The sequence below is a fragment of the Arvicanthis niloticus genome, chromosome 23, assembly GCF_011762505.2.
Source record: "Arvicanthis niloticus isolate mArvNil1 chromosome 23, mArvNil1.pat.X, whole genome shotgun sequence".
Taxonomy (NCBI): domain Eukaryota; kingdom Metazoa; phylum Chordata; class Mammalia; order Rodentia; family Muridae; genus Arvicanthis; species Arvicanthis niloticus.
The window spans coordinates 34,293,451-34,314,212 of NC_133430.1; the positions used below are offsets into that span (position 1 = coordinate 34,293,451).

The 20,762-nt window shown below is 44.3% G+C and overlaps 1 protein-coding gene across 6 annotated transcripts in view; it reads right to left on the reverse strand.

Moving 5' to 3' along the window:
* Positions 1–3,699: 3,699 nt before the first annotated feature.
* The window catches only part of Pcnx1 (pecanex 1), a 140,873-nt gene continuing 123,810 nt past the window's right edge, over positions 3,700–20,762 (reverse strand). For all 6 annotated transcript variants that reach the window (XM_076921786.1, XM_076921787.1, XM_076921785.1 and 3 more), the window contains 8 exons: positions 19,844–19,944; positions 18,590–18,740; positions 14,875–15,105; positions 13,602–13,876; positions 11,371–11,576; positions 9,339–9,781; positions 8,819–8,959; positions 3,700–8,658 (listed from right to left, as the gene is read on the reverse strand). In XM_076921786.1, the coding sequence (XP_076777901.1) occupies positions 8,518–8,658; positions 8,819–8,959; positions 9,339–9,781; positions 11,371–11,576; positions 13,602–13,876; positions 14,875–15,105; positions 18,590–18,740; positions 19,844–19,944 (1,689 nt within the window). In that variant the 3' untranslated portion in view covers positions 3,700–8,517. The remainder of the gene's footprint in view (positions 8,659–8,818; positions 8,960–9,338; positions 9,782–11,370; positions 11,577–13,601; positions 13,877–14,874; positions 15,106–18,589; positions 18,741–19,843; positions 19,945–20,762) is intronic.

The following is a 20,762-nucleotide window of genomic DNA, read 5'->3' on the forward strand; positions in this document are numbered from 1 at the left end:
CAGAGAAGGCAACGAACCGCAGAGCACCACCTGAAGTTTTTTGGTGTGTTTCTATGGAGTCCTGACAAATGCAGCTCAACCACACAATGTAAGGCAGACCAATACACGTGTGTTGTTAGCAAAGAGTCCTTTATTATGTGTCCTTTCACGTGTTTGCTTTAGCAGAACATCTCTCCTGTGTCTCCCACTTTAGGAGAACACTCTTTCACATTTGCCCCAGCAGAACACCATCCAACGCAACTGACTTTCCAAAGAACCCTTAAGTTTCCATTTCAGTATGTGGGAATGAACGCTCTTTGCTTTTGCATACTATTTGAGTCTGGGGTATCATTCTTCAGTGATTCACAGACCCTAACAATATGTGCTTCTACTGTGTCCCAGCCCTCATTAATTTAGGTCTCCACAATAGCACTCAATCCAATGTCCTAAATAAAATGAATGTTTTCAAGTTTTCTGACAGCCCCAACCTACTTCCTCTGCTCACCTACCTTGTAGTGGTAGTGAAGGGGTGTGGCTTCCCCATCACCATCCCCTTCACTCTTGGACAGCTTCCATTCTCTTGGGTCTGGTTACCAGACTAAATTCTTGTACTAAACATTCTGAGATATCTCATGTGATTTCTTTCACATCAGGAATGGGGATAGGGTGGTATGCATACATGCCCTCCCTTCTCAGTATGTGTGCACACATCCCCTCCATTGAGTGTGTGTGTGTGTGTGTGTGTGTGTGTGTGTGTGTGTGTGTGTGTATGCATGAATCCCTTCTGAGTATGTACAGGTTCCCTCATCTGGGTGTGAGGCACTGGCTGCTTCCACAGTTACCACTGAATCACCCAGGTGTAATGCTCATTCCAAGTTGCCAGGAGGGCTGGTGCCAGGCTACCTACCCTCTCTCTGCTACACCCAGCTTGCCCTTATCTGCCAGGCCAAAGCAGGTAGTTGAAGCTTTGTCTTGAGGCTCCCATCCTTGAGTGGAGCCCAGGGTCCTCAGCTCCCTCTGGCCTTTGTGGGAAGCACCCTACTTACAGATGCACATGGTATCCACATGAAGAATCAGAGAACAAAGGAAAAGCTTTGTGTATCCTGGGATGCTGCACCTAGAATTTGCCAACTCAACACACACACTTCTCTCCTTGTCACTAATTTCTAGCAATGTGGCTTAATACCTATTTATGTAGTGTTTCCGTTGTTCTTGTATCATGAATAATCCTGAGGGCACAGGCCTAACAGAGAGCCTAGGGTATACAAAGCTCAATTGTATTACACTTGCTTAGAATGTTCATGGTCCTTTGAACAATCCCTGAACCACACACAGAGCACACTGAATGTGTGCATGCTGCATGCACACACCACATCATTTTACACAAGGGACCTGAGCATCCAAAAATTTGGTTCTAGAATGGTCTTTTGGTTGTCATTAATAGACAAAGCACCGAAACTGAGGCTTCAAGGCCTGGTGTGTTTAATAGTCTTGATGTCAAGTTTTAGGATTGTAGGGCCTACACTTGCTAAGGGAAGAATTTCAATGGGGGTAAGTGTTAAGCAGGTCAAGGAGCCGAGGAGTAAATGGCCAGGGTGGACCTACCTGTGGGTAGGGACTTACCCAGAGTCTATGTGCCCTTTCTTGATTGCTGTTTTCATGCTTGACCCTGCTTCTGAAGAGGCATCCCACGAGTACCATTCTCTGCATGCACAAGCCACCTGTCTCTCCAGTGTGGGTTGAGCTCCTGCTGCCATCTCCTGGCAGAATCTGTCAGGGACACAGCAGAGCCATTTCACTGGCCGAGATCTAGGGGTTCTCATTTCCCCTGGAACACAAGGGACAGAAAGGAAGGCTGCCCTGAGCCCATTGCTGTCACAGGTAAGGCTGGAAACACTGTCCCTACCCGGCTTTTTACAATGGCCCACCATGTATACAGCTATCTAGTCCTGTGTAGTGCTGTGTGGCTTTTGCTGATAAGGAGCAGGACCTGACAGGTGGACATAAGTCCTTGCTTCAGCCCTCTCAGAGGAAGATGCTTCATTTGAGTAGAAACCAGGGTATTTCCTGAAGGAATACCATGAGCTCCAAAGTTACAAGCAGCTTCACTATACCAAAGGACTGCCTTGTCTTCCTAGCCACAGGCCCATTGAGTTAGGTCTTGACCCTTTCCTTGGTTTAGTTTGGAGTTCCTATAGTCAAGACCTTTTCATGTACACAGCATGTGTCCAGCACTGAAGCGAAACACGGGAGAATAGATGTTCCTTGGCTAATATGGTTGTCAGCCCTCCCAGAACTCATTCCCAAGTAGATCTCCTCTCTAGCCTCTGACCACAGATGCTGTGTGGCACAGAACTCCCTCAAACTCAGAGAACCACTTCTTTCCCTGGACTGCACTGTTAGGTCCTTGCCCAGAAAGCAGCCTCCAACCAACGGATGCTCACTTCTGGATCCAGGTCTCCTCCCAGGGACCGGCCCTTGTAGTAAAGGTGTAACTGTGAAGAAGCATGGGGCATGCTGAACTTGTGAGGGATTGATGGGAGCATATATGGTGGCTGCCAGCTGGGTGAGCTTTGTCTTCTGCCCAGTGCCTTCCTCCAGCCCTCAAAGGGCCAAGATCAGTGCAGCGGAGAAAGACACCATAAAGAAGAGGGCAAGTAGCCACTTACTTGAAGCAGTGTTAATGCCATCCTAGTAAAACCTGTTTCAAGATGAGCCCAGAGATCTGGTGTATTCTCAGATGAGCCAGTTACTTATGCATCAGCACAATGTACTCTGAAACAGAAGGGAACTGAGCCCAACTTTCCCCTTTAGCACAGCTAGTCCACCTAACCAGCCCAAGTCCGATCATTAGCCACCTGATATAGACACACTACAAAGAAATCCACAGTTCTTTCGCATCTAATTGTCTGCAAATGTGACTATGTTCAGTTGCCTTCCATAAGCACGTATGAACGGGGAAATATAATATTATGGGCAAGAGCTAGCTAAACAGTCAGGAAGCTACACTCAGGTGACCCTTGAAGGTCTCACCTTGCCTACTTTCAGGGGAAGATGCTCCCACATGGTTACAGCAAGCAAAGCACCTTTGGGTCATTTGGGATGGCAAATCCTAAGTAAACTGCATTTTGAAAAGTAAGGTCTCATGGGATCCAAGTCTCATGTCAACAGCCCCTTGGAATTAACTCCAAGATGAACGTGATTGTTTGCTTAACTGGCATGGTTCCTGTCACTACAAATCTTGTGCTGTTCTTCAAGATGGAACACTGTGACCTGGGAGAGAGGGAGCAAATTGTTGGGGATTCTGTTGCAAAAATAATCGGCCTCCCACAACTTGAAGTGATGCAGCACATGCCCAGTGACACAGTCCAGAACATGCAAATTCTATCCAAATTTACATCTTGGGGGATGTGTGGAGACTGGTTGCACCCTGGTACACTAACCAAGGATTCCTCCTTCCTCTGCACCGTCACTTAGTGTAACTGAGCACATACATACATTTATCACCTGACAGTTCTGTCATTAACATGCTCCATAACTCAGAGGGCACAAACACCTTTGTGCAAGAGGTACTGCCAGGGTGCCCGTTTATCTGGTGTTAGCCAAACCCCACGATTACAGGTGTAGAATGATTAGTTCAGAACCGAGGCCACACAGAACTAACACACTGTATCCTCTTTAAAATTTTTGACCAAAAAAAAAAAAAAAAATGGACAGAAGGCAAAATGAAAAAAATTTATTTTCTGTTTTTATCCACGGTCAATACTGTATTTTTTTTTCTGATCAATATATGTCAAAAGACTTCTCAGCTTTTATTTTCCATTTTAAACAACTACAGTATTTACAAGCTGTTTGCAGTAACACTCACACGCACACTCACAGACACGCGCATGGACACATATCCTTATCTCTGGTGTATACTGAATGCTGGTAAAGGCAATGACCTTTCAGAGCCCATGAGGAGAAAAGGGCTGCTCTCCTTCCACAGGCGCCTCTGCCCACAACCACTTCTAACATTCCCTCTTCCTTTTCCTCATGCCCAACTCGATGCCAGGCTTGTACGGGGCTAACACCAGCCATGTTGACAACTTACTCAAACTAGTTTTAAGAAAGCACAGCCAAAGAGCCTTCCATTCCTATCATTTTGGTTGCAGACTCAAGCTTAGGATATAAAGAATTTTGTTCAGTAACAAGCACACCAAAGAGTCACCTGGAGCAGCCATGACATCCTCTACTGTGCAGGTGACAGACTCACCCTCACCACCTGTGAGGGGACCTCCCTCCCTCCTATGTTTCCAACCAATCACAAGTTGTCAGGTACAAAGCTGAGGGCTGAGAAAAGGGAAGGCCTATATAATAGGTACAAGAGTGTGACATAAAAGCTGTGTGTGACCCTGCATGACCATGACCAACAGCTTGAGTCCCCTGGACATAAAATGGCACATCAGGATGTCCAGCCAACAGATGAGCTTCTGCCCCCAGTCAGAAAGAACACATTTCCAGGCAAGAAAGAGAAATTCTCACCATACAGTTCTGGACAGATGATGCTGGCAGGTGATGCACCACAGAAGAGAGACCTCTGCCTTCAAGCAAAGTTAGATCTTTCCAGACCTGTTTGATAAGCAATTCCTTCCTGATTACAGCTTGTGAATAGGTGACAACTTCCAAATGGGGCTGCCCGGGTGTTCATCAACTAGATAGTTTGAAAAAGAGAAACCAAGAAAATAGCTGGTCTTCAAATACTTTTAAAAAATGCCTATGAATAAAATTCTTATCAACTAAATACACTGCAGTATCTAATATACCTCCTTCGCTTCATCAGTAATTTTCAGTATCCATCTAAGCCTGAAACACAAAGTTCAAGGGCCAGCAACAGGCTACATGCACCACTTAAAGCTTTAGCTGACAGTCTCCATTCATCTTGGAGTTAAGAAAATGCCTCTAGGAGAGATGTATCATCTCACATGAAAAAGTTCAGTGGGTCTGTGTCCAAAGTAACTTTTTGTAGCTACTAAAGGGAGACGAGAAAGAATACTAAGGACTTAAAGGCAAAAATGCAGGAATAAATTTGCTCATACTAATGAAAATGTACTTTAAACATGAAAGCCAATAATAGACTGGACAAGTTTATATGTCAGTAGCTAGTAAACACAATTTCACAGAATTCTCACATAACGCTATTATTTTCAAGTCATATATTTAGAACAAAGGCTGACTGAAATTTACCTTAAAAGAGATGATTTTAGACACTGAGCAAACATTAGAGACCCAGTTTTTGATGAATGATGCAGGACACACGTTATCAGGTAAGCTCTAGGCTGAGACAGGAGGATGCTGGTAGGAAACTATATAGGGTTTTACGAGGCAGTGTGACTCTTGCTCAAATGTGAGGCTGTATTTTATATTTTGAGGGTATAGAGAAATAAACTAATCCAGAAAGAGTTCTTAGTGAGAGCTATGGTTTCCTCTTAAGAATTTGTGTGTGCACTACGTGACAATTCAGTAACCAGAGTCATTTTTTATGTGCCTTTCAAGAAAGAAATGTACTGTCTCTTATCTTCTGGTTCAAGAACCTGAAGAATTATCAATATACTTGAAAAACTGTTTTCAAAACACCTGCAATCTGATGGAGGTGTTTTCTCCCCTGCTGATGGAAACAGAGAAGTCACAGACTGCTCTTCACTGACCGCCGAAAAGCAATTCCTGTTTTTCTGCAAAGCTTCCACACTGCCTCATCTCTACCCTCCCAAGCTCCAGGAGAGCACCACTGCGTGTTAATCTAGATTTGTGGGAAAAGGAAGGCTTGTTAGCAAAAAGGTCCACTTGAAAATGGTGTAAAAAAAAGTTCCCACCAAGACATGGGCTCAAGATTCAACAAAAGCTTAGTTTGAGGTACAAACAGGTTGGTCTGCTGATTTTGAATACTGTAGAAGGTGAAGGCAGGGCCAGTCCAGGACTGTCCTCCTAAAATGGGACAAGATCAAGGAGAAATTCAAAGAGCAGACTTCAACTATGCAGCTGCATGTAAGATACAAAGTTGTTTTTAATTACTTGCAAAATTATGGATCTCTGGAGTTTTAGTAATTATGGAGTAAAAGGACTAAAACCTGGCAGAGTTCTGTATTTTAGTGAAAAAGGCTAAGCAGAAAACCTGAATCACTAGGGTACTTAAAGAAAAACAAATTATGATAAGTTTAATTTTAAAACACAAATCTCTTATCATTATCTTCCCTACTGCAATTAGAAAAGTAGTACTTTTTTTTTTAAGGTCATTGGTTTTTAGATTTAAAAAAAAAAAAAAAAACAACTAAAAACAAGACTTCTCTTAGGGTTCCTAACATAAATTTAATAAAGTTATATGGTAACAAACAATAACTTGTTTCAAGGAAAGTGTCCAACTCTCCCAAACTGAGAACATGATATACATGTTCCATACAGAGCCCTGTCTTACACATGGGGTCTTACTTTTAGAAAATATAACATCTAAACAATCATTAGGGCAACCAGGCATAAATAGAATTCTGACCCTTTGACCAAGTCATCTAAAGTTTATCTTCTGATTCTTTCTCTGGCAAAATGGATTCTCTTCCCTCTTAGATGGCAAACCCTCTACTTTACTGCCTAGTAATTGTCATGACAAGAGCAGACTCATTTTGAGCAGGGAACAAGCAAGCAGCAGGGATCACAAGTCCTCTGGGAAGATAAGACAGACCACTGAACACACTGGCCAGCATGGATTTGCCCAAGTAAGAGACTGCAATAGAGTAATCATGGTGGGAAAATACACTTTACCGTGGTCAATTTACAAAGAGAAAGGGCTCCTTTTGTAAAGATTCAATAAGTCTTTTGACAAATATTTTAAAAGGATAACGTCTGCAAAGTTTGAAGTCTATGGAAACGTCAATACAAGGCACATTGGGTTCTGAACACGGACTTTAAAGTAACAAAAGGAAACACAAACAGGGTTGGAAGCCAACCCGGAGAGAGATCTTTTAACCTGCTGATAGCCCTCCTTGTTTCCTGCAGGGTTTGGACACACCCTGATACCTGTATGCTTGTCAGCTCTTTCCTCTCACCTTAGAGGGTACTGTATCAGGGTGGCTAACACAGAAGCTACTAAGCTGGCCAGTGCCACACATTGGAATGGTCACAGCTTTGACAGAGTAATCATGGGACATCAAAATGAATTGACCTACTGTTTTCTACTGTCTGTCCACGGGGAGACAGATGGCTGCCCCAGGTGCTCAGAGGAGGTGGGCCACTTTCTTTGGAGTTTAAAACAAATTTAAAAATACTTAAGAGTTGCAAACAAAACCTAAACTGCAGTTTGCACGCAGCCACACTGTAAATCCAAGGTACATAGTTTTCTGAATACATGCTCTTTAAAAAAAACCAATATAATTTATGGGACAACATATGAATTAAGACAATTTCACAGTCATAAATATTTTTAAGACAGATATACACTATAAATTACAGGAAATAAATTCAAGTAATAGAGAAAGAACAGGAAGGAAGCAGAGTGCAGAGCTGCTATCGATGGCAGGTCAAGAACGGAGCCACATAGACAATTCTGTTTGAAAAAAATTTTACTTGTGAAACTGAACTTCATGTGAGTAATGTCAGGAGCTTGGACCTCTTCAAACAAGAGGCACCTGATCCTTTCTTAAATTCCTGGGCCTTCATCTTCTTCTTGAAAAGCAAAAGCATGTTCCAGAAGCAACCTCAACACGACCTCCACCAGCTAGAGAAGCGTGGCACACGGGAGGTGACAGGGCAGCTGGCGCTGACCTTGGCCAGGTGGATCCACTGGTCACTAGCCCTGGGGAAGGACAGGGGTGAAGCTGCAGCGTGTCTCCAGAGTCCAGCGCACTGACAGAAAAGGAGCATCAGGCTCTGCTGGCTGTGTCAGGAAAGGGAGGGGCTAATCCTGAAGGCAATTTAAATAATGGTATTTTATTTTTATATATAAATAAATGTTCTGAGAAATCTCAGATTTAGTGCATTGCTGTAAAAAATTAGTGCAGTTTTTTTTCCATTAAAGTTTTTAGTGTTCAAGGAATAAGATAAACCTATGTCTATTCACCATCTTTCTCACTGTACATTAAACCTTTATACTGTTATATGTCCAACCAAATGCTTCCACATGGGTCTGTTTGCAAAAATGATAGTCAATGGATTTCATTTTATACAACAAAAACCATGGCAACTGTTTTTGGCAAAGAAATTAGAAAACTATGAGCTTAGAGTTAGACAAGAGTCCACAGTTACAGCGTAAATGCATAGAGAGCCTTCCTTCCGTCAACAGGCTCCAATTGAGTTTTGCCTTCCATGCAGCTAACTTAAAAAAATATTTCAGCTTTATTTGGGGGATGAAGACAGTGACAGGAGTCAGGGTGGAGAGCTTAACCAAGCCACTGGTCATGTCTTTGCTGTGAAGGGCAGGCGGTCGGTCCTCAGGAGTGGATCTTCTGCAACCTTGCTTTCTCTCCAGGGGCTGGGAAGCCAGAGAAAGGAACCCAGGTACGCAGCACAGGCTCACACTTCTGCCCCCAGTTCTAGTACCCCAGTTTCAATTACAGTCACATATTTATCATCGATCTGGACAAGAAGCACTGTCTTGTCGATGTGGGACCTTGTACTTGGGTCTCTGCTGCAAGGCACCCATCGGTGAACCACCTATTAACTCAGAAGAAAACACACAGTTAGACCTTGAATGCACTCCCCCCCCCCCCCCCATGCAGTTCCACCAACCACTCAAGCAGAAAAAGACAGAGCAGCTAACACCACGCATGAATGTGATGATCTAAAGCCCACAGCAGCTTCCTGGGAGACTCACGTGGCCCTCCATGCCCTCCTGAGGGCTCCAGTCTTTCCAGCTGTTTCTCCCAGCTTTTAACCGGATGCCTTCATCAGGCCACTGCAGCTCTTTCCTCTTTGACACGTTGATCCCTTCCAGAATCTGAGTGAGATCCACGATCTAAACAGATACACGAGCATCATTCCCAACTCATCCCCTTGGTAATGAAAAGTAAAAGGCTAAACAAAACACCATTTCTCTCGCAGGACTTTGCATTGTAAATTCTCCCCTGCTTACTATGAAAGTTAAAAGAAAATCTACACAGCCCTGAATCAATTCCTTTTGGACTCCTTCCTGCGATGACTCTGTATCAGTCCTAAGAAGGAAACAAGTATTACTGCTACCAAACTGCTGCTTTCAGTCCTTACGCTGGTAGAATGAGAACATCCCCAACATTCACGTGCTCTAACCCCCACCTAAATAAGTCAAGTTTTCCCAGAAATCCCCCTCAACAAGACAGACATAGAAACAAAAGCCAAACAGCACCTGGCCTACTCACCTGCACTCTGTAGATCACTTCCCCCTTTCTGGGATGTGAAATGTTGGCAGGACTTGAGGTGTTGCCTGGCTGGGCCTCAGTGGCACCACTCTGACCGCCCTCTGCCCCCAGGAAGGCTACGAGGGTGTGATGCTTGCAGGCCGGGATGCTCTGGCTGGAGCTGCTGGAGGAGGGCAGGCCATGCTGCGTACAGCCCATGCCTCCCTGGCTGGCAGCTTCCATCTGGTTCACCATGGAGAGCCGGGACTGGATGGATGACGGCAAGTTTCGAAGAGATATCTGGCTGGTGGAGGAGCGCCGACATGGCACAAACCCCGTGGTGGACATGCGCAGGGATGAGTGGCGGCTGCTGTAGCAGTAGGAAGATTGGCTGGCCATGGAGGCTCGTGCCGGTGACTGTCTGACCAGGCTGCACTGCACTGAGTGGGCACTGTGGCTAGTGCCTGGCAGGAAGCAAAGACAGCTCTCAGCAACAGAGACAAGCCCCACCGGGCCTCAGTGCTAGCTAAACCTGTCTTCCTTAAGCAATCACTCCATAAACTTAGAGAACTTAGCATTTACATCTAAAGCCTGTAAGGTTACTGAAAAGAAATAAATACCTGTGATCTATTTTCTTGTATGATTAACATAAAACTATATATATTTTTTTATTTCTTAAAGTTTTTAAAATTCAAATTCTAGGGCATAAGAAAAATATTATTGCAAATATCTGGATTTAAGGTTACAGTAAACTTTAAAATATTTTTTATAGAAATATTTCAGAAAAATAAAACTTTAAAAAATAAATGAGATGAATTATTATTTTTTTTTAAAGAGAAACACTGCATGGAACTGGAGAGAGCTCGGTAATTAAGAACTCTGGCTGCTCTCGCACAGATCTAGGTTCAATTCCCAGCTCCCAAATGGTGGCTCACAACATCTTAACTCTAGTTCCGGGGGACAGACTCCCTCTTCTGACCTCCACAGGTACTGCACACATAAACTGTACAACACATACATGTAGGCAAACACTCATACACATAACATAAAAATAATAAATCTTTCAAAAAAGAAACACTGTATGATTTCACATACATGTGGAATCTAAGAGTCAAATTCAGAGGCCTAGAATAGCAGCTGGATTGGGCTGGGTGGGGTGGGGCAGGGTGGGGCAGGGTGGGGAGATGCAGAGTCCAGCTGAAGGAAGAGAGGCTTCTGAGGTGCACTGGAGCAGGATGGCTACAGAGAGAGAGAGAGAGAGAGAGAGAGAGAGAGAGAGAGAGAGAGAGAGAGAGAGAGAGAGAGAAGAAAAGGAAGGAAGGAAGGAAAAAAGAAAAAGAAAGGGAGGGAGAGAGGAAGGAAGGAAGGAAGGAAGGAAGGAAGGAAGGAAGGAAGGAAGGAAGGAAAGAAGAAAGGGAGGGAGTGGGCTGTTAAGCGCTTGATTTAATCTGGAGGAAGTAAGAAGGAAACTCCCAGGTAGAAGGGCTGACTGCAGAGAGTACCCACTTGAGAGAAACTTGCTGCAAAGATTCTTAGTGTGAGGTATCAAGAGATACCTTGGTCTGTTTCAATGAGCCCATTTTTAGAGGAAGTAGCTAAACAAAGTACTAAGTGATTACAAAGATTCTTGTGTAAACAGTACTGTAATGTCAGAAGAGCTGACCAACTGCACTACAGGAGAAAAGGTAAATAAAATACAAGAATTAAATATTATTCACTTAAAAATGTAATTTATATTTGGGATTTGGGCTTTGTCTTTTGGAGACAGGGTTTCTCTGTGTAGTCCTGGCTGTCCTGGAACTCACTATATCTACCAGGCTGGCTGCAATCTCAGTCAGAGTTGCGTACCTCTGTCTCCTGAGTGCTGGGATAAAGGTGTGTGTCACAAACGTGCAAGATCTATACACGCTCATGACTGACAGAAACAATTGGTATAGTTGACTACTGGGTGTAAGCAAGTAACATCACGCTCCCTTACACATGCATGGACACGCACACACACAGGCCCGACAGCTAAGAGGCCAACATCACACAGGATTTTGTCTCCAGTTACCTAGTATTGGAGGATATGATGTGGTGGGCGGGTGGAGTCCGGAGCCTGTTCCCTGTCCCGGGTGTCCAGTGCTTCCTTGGGACACATTATTGTGGGGATCACTGGCACTGGTTGTACTGTTACCAGGACAGGAAGTCCCACCTCCAGTGTCAGAATCTTCAATATTGCCACCACTGTTACAGCCGGCTCCACAGCCTTTCCTCAGCCTGGAGAAGAATTGCAAAGCAGGAAGCCTCAGCTCACCATCACGTCAGCATCAGTCTTCTACTTCTGAGTCATCAGTACTGTCAATGTCTACCTTGACCTTGCAAAGCCTTTATGGTACAACCAGTACCAGGAAACAGTTTGCTTCCCGAGAATAGCTTGAGAAGCACATCCCCACCCTCCCCACTGCCTCAAGTCCTTCTGCCAGCTCTACAGCTACGTCTCACTGTCCACACCAAGAACTGTGCAGAACATAGCTGGACCATCTGGAACCCAGGTGGAATCCTCAATCTTTGTTTGGCTGGGAGTTGGTGGAGTACACCTTTAATCCCAGCACTCAGGACACAGAGGCAGATGTTTTCCTGAGTTCGAGGCCAGCCTGGCCTTCAGAGCAAGTTTCAGGACAGTCAGATCGTCACAGAGAAACCCTGTCACAAAACCCAAAAACAAACAGACCCCCCCCCCCCGCAAAAAAAAAAAAAAAAGGATGAAAAAAAAAATCTCTGTTATCTGAGACAGGTCCTCAGTCTGTAGCCCAGAGTGGTCAAGAATTCAGTATGTATTTCAGCAATCCTCCTGCCTTAGTCCCCTGAATGCTGGGATTATAGGTGTGAACTACCATACTGAGCTTTGACAACAGAATTCTTGCCAATATCTGTTGAGAACACTGAGACTCAATTTGTGTACAGCACTGCTGTATCTGTGGCTAGAGAGTTGCTTCTGTCTTCTTTCCTGTTTTGGTTTTTGTTGTTTCTAAATACAGGAAGACAAAGAGCTGCCCTGACAGTTTGGTACTGGATACTCTGCCCCAAGAATGCCCTTGGTCACTGGCAAACCATAACCTAGTCTATATGCTATTTCTCCCAGGGAGGAAACTCAAGTTCTTCTAGCAGCACAGGTAACATAGAGGTTTTCTGAAAATGAAATCTCTGTGAACACTACCCTGACTTATGTTCCATTAGAGGGTAATACAATCTGACTCTTTAAGTGCTGGTTAGTCTTCAGAACATTTAAAGGCACTATTAAGAATCTGTGGCTTGGGGCTGTAGAAATGGCTCAGTGGTTAAGAGTACTGACTGCTCTTCAGAGGTTCTGAATTCAATTCCCAGCAACCACATGGTGGCTCACAACCATTTGTTATGGGATCTGATGCCGTCTTCTGGTGTCTGAAGACAGTGAAAGTTACACATATGCATAAATAAATCTTTAAAAAAAAATTCAACAACCACTTGAAGGTAATAAAGCTACCTTTAAAAAAAGAATCTGTGGCCGGGCAGTGGTGGTGCACGCCTTTAATCCCAGCACTTGGGAGGCAGAGGCAGGCGGATTTCTGAGTTCGAGGCCAGCCTGGTCTACAGAGTGAGTTCCAGGACAGCCAGAGATACACAGAGAAATCCTGTCTCGAAAAACCAAAAAAAAAAAAAAAAAAAAAAAAATCTGTGGCTTTAGTTCATTTTCTTTATGCTTTGATAAATAAGAAACTGAGAACAACAACCTGTAAGTTCTCCTTACTGTTTACCATGCTTCTATACCCCATGTTAGGCTTCACCAGAAGAAGGGCAGAGGGAAATGCGGCATGCACACTCTAACACACTACAAATTTGCATCTAGGGATGGCTGGACTGTTGCAATGGCAACAAAGAATCTTTGTGGCACAACCAGATGTATGGAGTGCTCCCTTCTTCTGGAAATGACCACAGGAGCAGAGGAGGTAAGCCACATGCAAGGTTTCTACTGTTTTTTCTCTCAGAAGAGGGAACGATGCTGCAGCAGTGAGGAAATTAAACATAGAAAAAGGAGCAAAGTGAGTGTTAAGTTCTGCTGATGTCACCACAGACACAGCAGATTCACCACGGTCAGCCAAAGCTGATTTCAGCTTCTGAAGATGAAGCGCTGATTTCTGTCCTCTGGTGTTCAGGTAGAGTATGTGAGCACCGGGCTCCACCATCTCCAATTTCTCTACAAGCTTCCCAGGTGAGCTGACAAGGCCCAGGATACACCACTACTGAATGATACAACTCCACTACCTGTGCCAGGTGGACACTATGAAGTTCCGGATGTTTCCCAAGCTGATTGGTCCCCCAAGAATTTCTTTGAGCTGGTCATGGCTGTCAGCATAAGACGTCGTGAGGGGTGACACGAAGATCGGGTAGCCAATAGGCTGATCACAAGATGAGTTTATCATGTTTCGCAGTGCCTGCTTGGCATTCTGGATGCTGCCTCTCTCTGGGTTCCGGTTCCGGAGGAAAACAAGTTCCTGCTGCTGGCCTGCCCAGAGACCTCGGACGCACTCCTTATTCACCTGCGGGGCAGAAAGGGCAAGGAAAAAAGTATAGAAACCGGTGACACAATGTGGTGACCAACTAAAAAGCTGTGACTACAAGCTCTCCTCTGAGAGGAGACAACCAAAGGCCCTCATGGAGAGCCAACCGGTAAGTGTGTTAGGCACCTACAGTTTGCTTTCTCTTGCGGCCCCTTCTAAACACACTAAGCAGTGTGTAGTCTTTTCCTCTGTCAAGCTGGTGAACTGACGGCTTTGGTGGAAAGGACAGGCAGCCTATGTTTTAAGTTGAGAGGATGTCTGATATTTGGGGGGTTGATCAAATGATTAGATCAAGACAGGTGGCTCAGCGGTAAAGGTCATCGTCACCAAACGCCAAGCCTGGTAACCTGAGTATGATCCCTGGGACCCACGTGGTGTGGTGGAAGGAGAGAAGCAATCTGAAAGCTCTTTTCTGACTTCCACATAAACGCTGCACACACGTGCATAGATACACACTCACAATAAGTGCGTAAAGATAAAAGTGAATCATTATAAACTAAAAGTTAAAAAAAATAATCTTTTAACCCCCCCCAAACATTTACACATGCATATGCACACATGTATGAACACTCACATGCTTCCTCAAACACACACATGTAGAATGAGTTAGAGTGAGAGAGAATATAAAAACAAATGGTTAGCTTTGAGTCACAATGAAGCGAGTGCTTTGTTATTCTCTTGCAACTGAGGAGAGCGAGCACCTCCTAAGCAACAGAAGGCTGGATTTCAGAGGGAATTCTGTTCAGATTTCCTGTGTATGGACACAAGGCCACCAACACTGAAATAAGCTAACCAAGTGCTTTACAGCATCTAAGAAAGCCTCACACGAAGAGGGAACGAATGCTAACTAAGCAAGCGTTCATGACCCAGGAACACAGTTTGCTCAATTTCAACAGAGAGTGGCAATCACTCTTTGGAGGCTGGATTAAGACAGCACCCTCATTTCTAAGCCACAGCTGAGCAACTGTGAGACTCACCTTAATGACCCTGAAGCTCAGGTACCGCCGGTTTAGCATGATGATCTTGTACTCATTGGTGCCGTCGTCCATGACGTGCCGCAGAGCCAGCAGGGAGGGAGAGTTGGCAAGGACTGCGCTCCGCCATGCAGGGTCCCCTTCGTGGGCTATCACAAGATTCTTCTCGTGAGACACGATGGCTTCGTAGAGCACAGAGGGGTCGTCATACTCATCTGGAGATGTGAAATGATCCTACACACAGAAATGCAAGAGATTTTTGTTTTGGAAAAAAAGGGAAAATAACTTCTAGCATGCTAAGAAAAAGTTCTTACAAATGGGTTTAATCTCCTGCTCTACATAGGAATGCTATCATGGATATGATCACCACTGTTCTACTAACTGGGTTGGGGCAGACTTGATACTGCTATAGGTGCTTCTAAGCTCTTTAACCAATTCCATCCCTAAAGTTCGATAACTAGGAATCATTTCTAAGTTTTGGATATTGTCTTTTTATCTCTTTCACGGCAGTTTTTACATTTTCATTCACATGTGTTTAAAATGTATTCTTGTGTGTGTAAGGTATGTATGAATGTAGTGATCACAGAACTGTGGAGGTGTTCCACTTTATATAGGTTCCAGGGACTGAACTCATGTCTTCAGGTTTGTCCAGCACGTGTCTTTACCCATGAGCCACTGAGCTGACTCCCCACACAGTCACAATGTTAAGGCAGACTTATAAAAAGGCTCCAACTCCACACTGTGTCCTTTATAAGCTAAGTATACTTTCCACAAAGCATCTGCCTAGCTGCAATACTCCATGTATCCTGCCCTTGCCTCTCCTCCAGAGGTGACTATGCATGGCTCAGATATCCCAGGGCCATTCTGGTTTTTTTTTTTTCCTCGAGACAGGGTTTCTCTGTGTAGCCCTGGCTGTCCTAGAACTCACTCTGTAGACCAGGCTGGCCTCAAACTAAGAAATCCACCTGCCTCTGCCTCCCAAGTGCTGGGATTAAAGGCGTGAGCCACCACCGCCGGGCACCAGGGCCATTCTGAAGAGCTTCTTTGTCTCAATAACCACTCAGCTGCATGATGGACATTTGCTGTCTACTGTCTGCAAGACTGAGACAGGAAGAACAGATAAAATCAAGGGAGCATGTATCTCTTAAAACCTCCAAGTTAACAGGGATATAAGACACACACCTAAGTAATCATAGTTCCGATCTAAATGTCAGAAATGCCAAGTTGTTCAGGAGATGCAAATATCTTATTGATTGCTTTTGCAGGTAGCTAGAAGGCCGGCAAGGGCCTATCTATATTCAGGTAAAGTGATTCACCCTAGCTCAACCCCAACAACTACAGCTCGTATCCCTGCAGGGAGGAGTAAGAATGAGAAGCCAGTGCCTGAGTCTGGGGCAGATCTACGGGAATATTTTGCACGTGAGTGATGAAGCCTGGCAGTGACCTCTGGTCCACCGCTGTACTCATCTGTCAAGGAGGCTGAATAACACTGGCACTTTACATGTACGGAGACTGAAGCTTAGTGGGGGTACAGAACTGCTTCCCAGGTTCAAGGTTCCCAAACAGTAATGCCAGGTCATCAGCTTCCAACGACTGGACTCATCTCTTTTTTCAATGAAACTTTTATTAGGTCTCAGTTCTTTTTTCTATTCATTTTATCTTTACTTCTACATAACATGCCTGTATGTATGTAGTATGTACATGTGAGTGCAGGTGACTGTGGATATTGGGGGTGTCAGATCCTTGGAGTTGGAGTTACAGACAGTTGTGAGCGACCCGATATGGGTACTGGGAACTGAACTTGAGTCCACTGCAAAAAGCAGTATGAATTCTTAACTGCTGAGCTATTTCTCTAACCCCATGGATTAATCTCTTACACAAGAATCCTCGACCCCAGAGCGCTTCTCCAGACCCTACCAACTGGACATTATAGAACAGTGCTCCTAACCCTGCTGTTAAAGAACAGCTTTCCTGGACCACAAACAAGGCACACCACACACTGTGCTGCCCTTTGGCAAATGGCTCCCTTGGGGAGAGATCCTTCACCTATCTCTGCTTATTAGAACCAGTACAGTTATTTGGCTGAGAAAGAAAGTTCTGACACAGACAACAGACACATTCTTTATAGAATGGACACAAAGTTATCAGGCATGCTAACTGCAGAATTTAATCTTGTTCAAATACTTCTATTCACTAAGATAAATTATAGAAAATGTGAAGTTTCTATGCTGGGGTCTTGTATATAAGCCTGTGATCCCAACTACTCTGGAAGCTGAGATAGGAGCACCAAAAATGTTAGAACTGCCCAGATTTCACAATTAGCTCAGCCAGCCTGGATAATTTATCAAGTGCTGGGGCTGGTCTGGTGCTGTGAGGTATTCAAATACTTAATACTGACCTCAAGATCTGACTGCCTCATGAGCAGATCCTCAGGGATGCAATATAACCCTTGCTCCCCAAGTTAAAACTATTGGTTAAATAAAACTGATAACAGCCAATTACCAATGGGACCATGAGGAGGAGAAGATGGAGAGAACAGGAGGTCTCTTCTCTATTAGCAATGATGGACCGGTAGCATGTACCTCAGTGAAATACACCCAGGACACCAACCAGACTGCTGGAGCAGAAATCACCCAGAAAATTTCCAAGAGCAAGTGTCAGAGAAGCACAGTTGGAGAGGTAGCTGGTCTAGCATGAGAGATTTAGACTAGGGGTCATCCCTTAGGAATTGTGCAAAGCTTGAGTCATAGTTTGAGTCTCACTCATTTGAAGCTAGACTGGAATAAACATAATTCATACTAATTTACAAATAAGACTCTGTCTGTCTGTCTGTCTGTCTGTCTGTCTGTCTATCTGTCTGTCTCTGTCTCTGTCTCTCTGAGGGCTGAGTACACAGCTCTGTGACAGAGGACATGCCCAGAGTACAAGAAGCTCAAAGTTACTACTCCCCTAGTATAGTATCCCCACGGCAACTGACCTGTCACCGTCTTTTCTTTTAAATATTGAATTTTGACTCTAAAGCTACTCTGAACAAGGACAATTACACTTGACCCCAAAAGAGTGTTTTCCTATGATCTTCAAAACAGTAATCCATATTTGAATAACTCATCCCTTACGGATAATGGTTCCAAAGAACCAGGATTCTACCTCCCACGAGGAACACGTCGCATTGTATCTGGAGGACAGTATTCCAGTTAGCTATGGGGGCAGCGGATGCATTGCCCACGTGGCTCCTACCATTGCCAGGACATAACCACAATGTAGTTTTCCAATGGTTGAGGGCTTTGGAAAAACATTTTGGGGCCAAATTTCAATTTCATTTCCCTGGCAGGACTGTTTACTGGTCTCTGAGCCTGTCCTGCCTGCCACCATGAGGCAAAGGAGCAGAAGGCAGCAGTGTGCTACCCCCTGAGGAGTCACACAGCGCTCGCTCACTGGGTAAGTGACAGGAACTGCAATTGCATGATGTCAACAAGCATTTTAGGGCAGAGACCTTCCTTTTCAGTTTGCTGCTGACACCTAGATCATGAATATGAACGGATATTAATATTAAAATGAGGAGCAGGTTCAGAGTCTGGCATTTAATGTTTTGCTAGGGCTCTTCTCTGGTTCAGATGAGAGCCTTTCCAAAAGTCTCCAAAACATAGCATGGAAATCAATGGCAAAGTATCAGCAAACTCCCAAAATGAATTGAACAGCACAGCCAATTGTCTCTTACCTGATGGAGTTTAATGGACATACGGATTCCAGGCACGACAACTTTTCTCAGCAGCTCCATGTCAGCAAAGATCCACTCATCTCGGACTGAAGAAATCCGGAAGTCCCCTTTAAACAGGGCATGCAATCCATAGAGGAAGGACTCCAGGTTACTGCAAGGCGGAAGATAAAGTGCACACATGCTGACACATGAACCTCATGTCTGCTCTGCATCAGCCATCCAGAGTAGCCGACCTCAACCTGTAGGTTTTGACCCCTTTGGTCACATGTCAGATATTCTGCATATCAGATACTGACATTACGTTTTATGACAGCAGCAAAATTAGTTATAAAGCAGCAATGAAATAATGTTATGGCTGGGGGGGTTACCACAACATGAGGAACTGTATCAAAGGTTGCAGCGTTAGGAAGGTTGAGAGCCACTGGTCTAAGAGTGTGTTGAAAGAAAAATCCAGGAACTAAGGTCTGAACTCATAAGTGAGACTCAGGACACCTGAGTCCCGAGTCCTGTTTGACTCGGAGCCTGACTTATGAACCATGGTAATAGCTCAGACAGACAGACAGACAGCAGGCAGATTTGACTAGGAGCCTGGCTTATGAACCGTGGTAATAGCTCAGACAGACAGACTGACAGCAGGCAGAGAGCCTAAGAGTCAAAGGAAATTAACGAGAGTCTAATGTAAAGCATGTTATCAAAAGACATTTAAAATAGGAATTCTTTCTTTCAAATACACATATTAAAAGTATAAATGATCTAGACAAAGATTATGCAGAAATGTAGAAAAGTAAACAAGAGAATTAGACAGATACTATGAATGTGCAGAGACCAATCAAGTCTTACAAAATCAAAGTTCAAAAAAAAATTTTGTCAATTAACTAAACAAAACATAATTAGGTCACAGAGAGTTTCTCATGCTCTTTTTCTTTTTAACTTAAAAGAAATTGTGTGTGTGTGTGTGTGTGTGTATGAGAGAGAGAGAGAGAGAGAGAGAGAGAGAGAGAGAGAGAGAGAGAGTGTGTGTGTGTGTGTGTGTGTGTGTGTGTGTGTGTGTGTGTCTATGCACTACTGGCCTTCCTGGTGCTCACAGAGGGCATCAGATCCCCCGAAACTGGAGTTACAGATGGTTGTGAACCACCATGTTGGCTGGGAATTGAACCCAGGTGCTCTGGCAGAGCAGCCAGTGCTCTTACCCACTGAGCCACCTCACCAGCCCCCTCCTCCCCCTTCTTCTTGAAAACACAGATGCCTCTTTACCTGGACATATGATGGGAGGCTGTTCCCAAAGCTCTTCGTCCCAGAACACAGAGTCCATAACAAAGAGTCACCAGAGATGAATCCTTATCCACATCAAGTGGCTTTAAAATTAAAGAATATTACATGTCAGAAAGCTATATAAATATTTAAGAAATTAGAAAATACCCAATCAGTAAGTCAGATAAAGAAGGAGCTGAACTTTATAATCAAAGAAGGAAGAATAGGTGGGGTTTTTTTATTTTTATATTTTTTTATGTAACACTGCCTTGGAGGGACACTGGAGAGTAGGAGGCGGAGGCTTGCTACACTGGTGAGTATCCTTTAGCTTGGAGTCACCACATCTCCACGGCTTAGAGGGCTTTCTCAAGAAGAGGTCTTCTGGAAAAGAGATTATAGGAGCAGAATGCTTGCTCTTAAGAAGCTGGGGGTAGTTTTAGCACTACTAACTTTATTCTAAAGGGACTGCAATGAGTAGAATACACCCCAGGGCTGAGTGGGTAATAGGCTGTTTGAAGAGGATGGGAACACCCAGATTGGATGTGGGCCTCAAAAAATATTTATTTTATGTGAATGAGCATTCTTGCCTGAGGAGGCCAAAGAGGGTGTTGAATCCCCTGGAACTAGTCGTAACTAGCTGAATGGTTGTGCACCACCACCATGTGTATGCTAGGAACCGAACTCAGGTCCTCTGAAAGAACAGCAAGTATGTTTAACTAATACGTCATTTTCCCAGCTCCCAAGGTGAGCCTTTTGAATATATGATGCATGGGCATGCAGAACTTCCTCAAGCTATGTCCAACCTTCCAGTAACCTCTGAGAGAGGGGATTGAGTTGAAGACAAAGGCCATTTCTGAGTGAGGAGATAGTGTACTTCAACAAAACAAAAGCCAGAAAAGGGATATTGTAACATGTCCACATG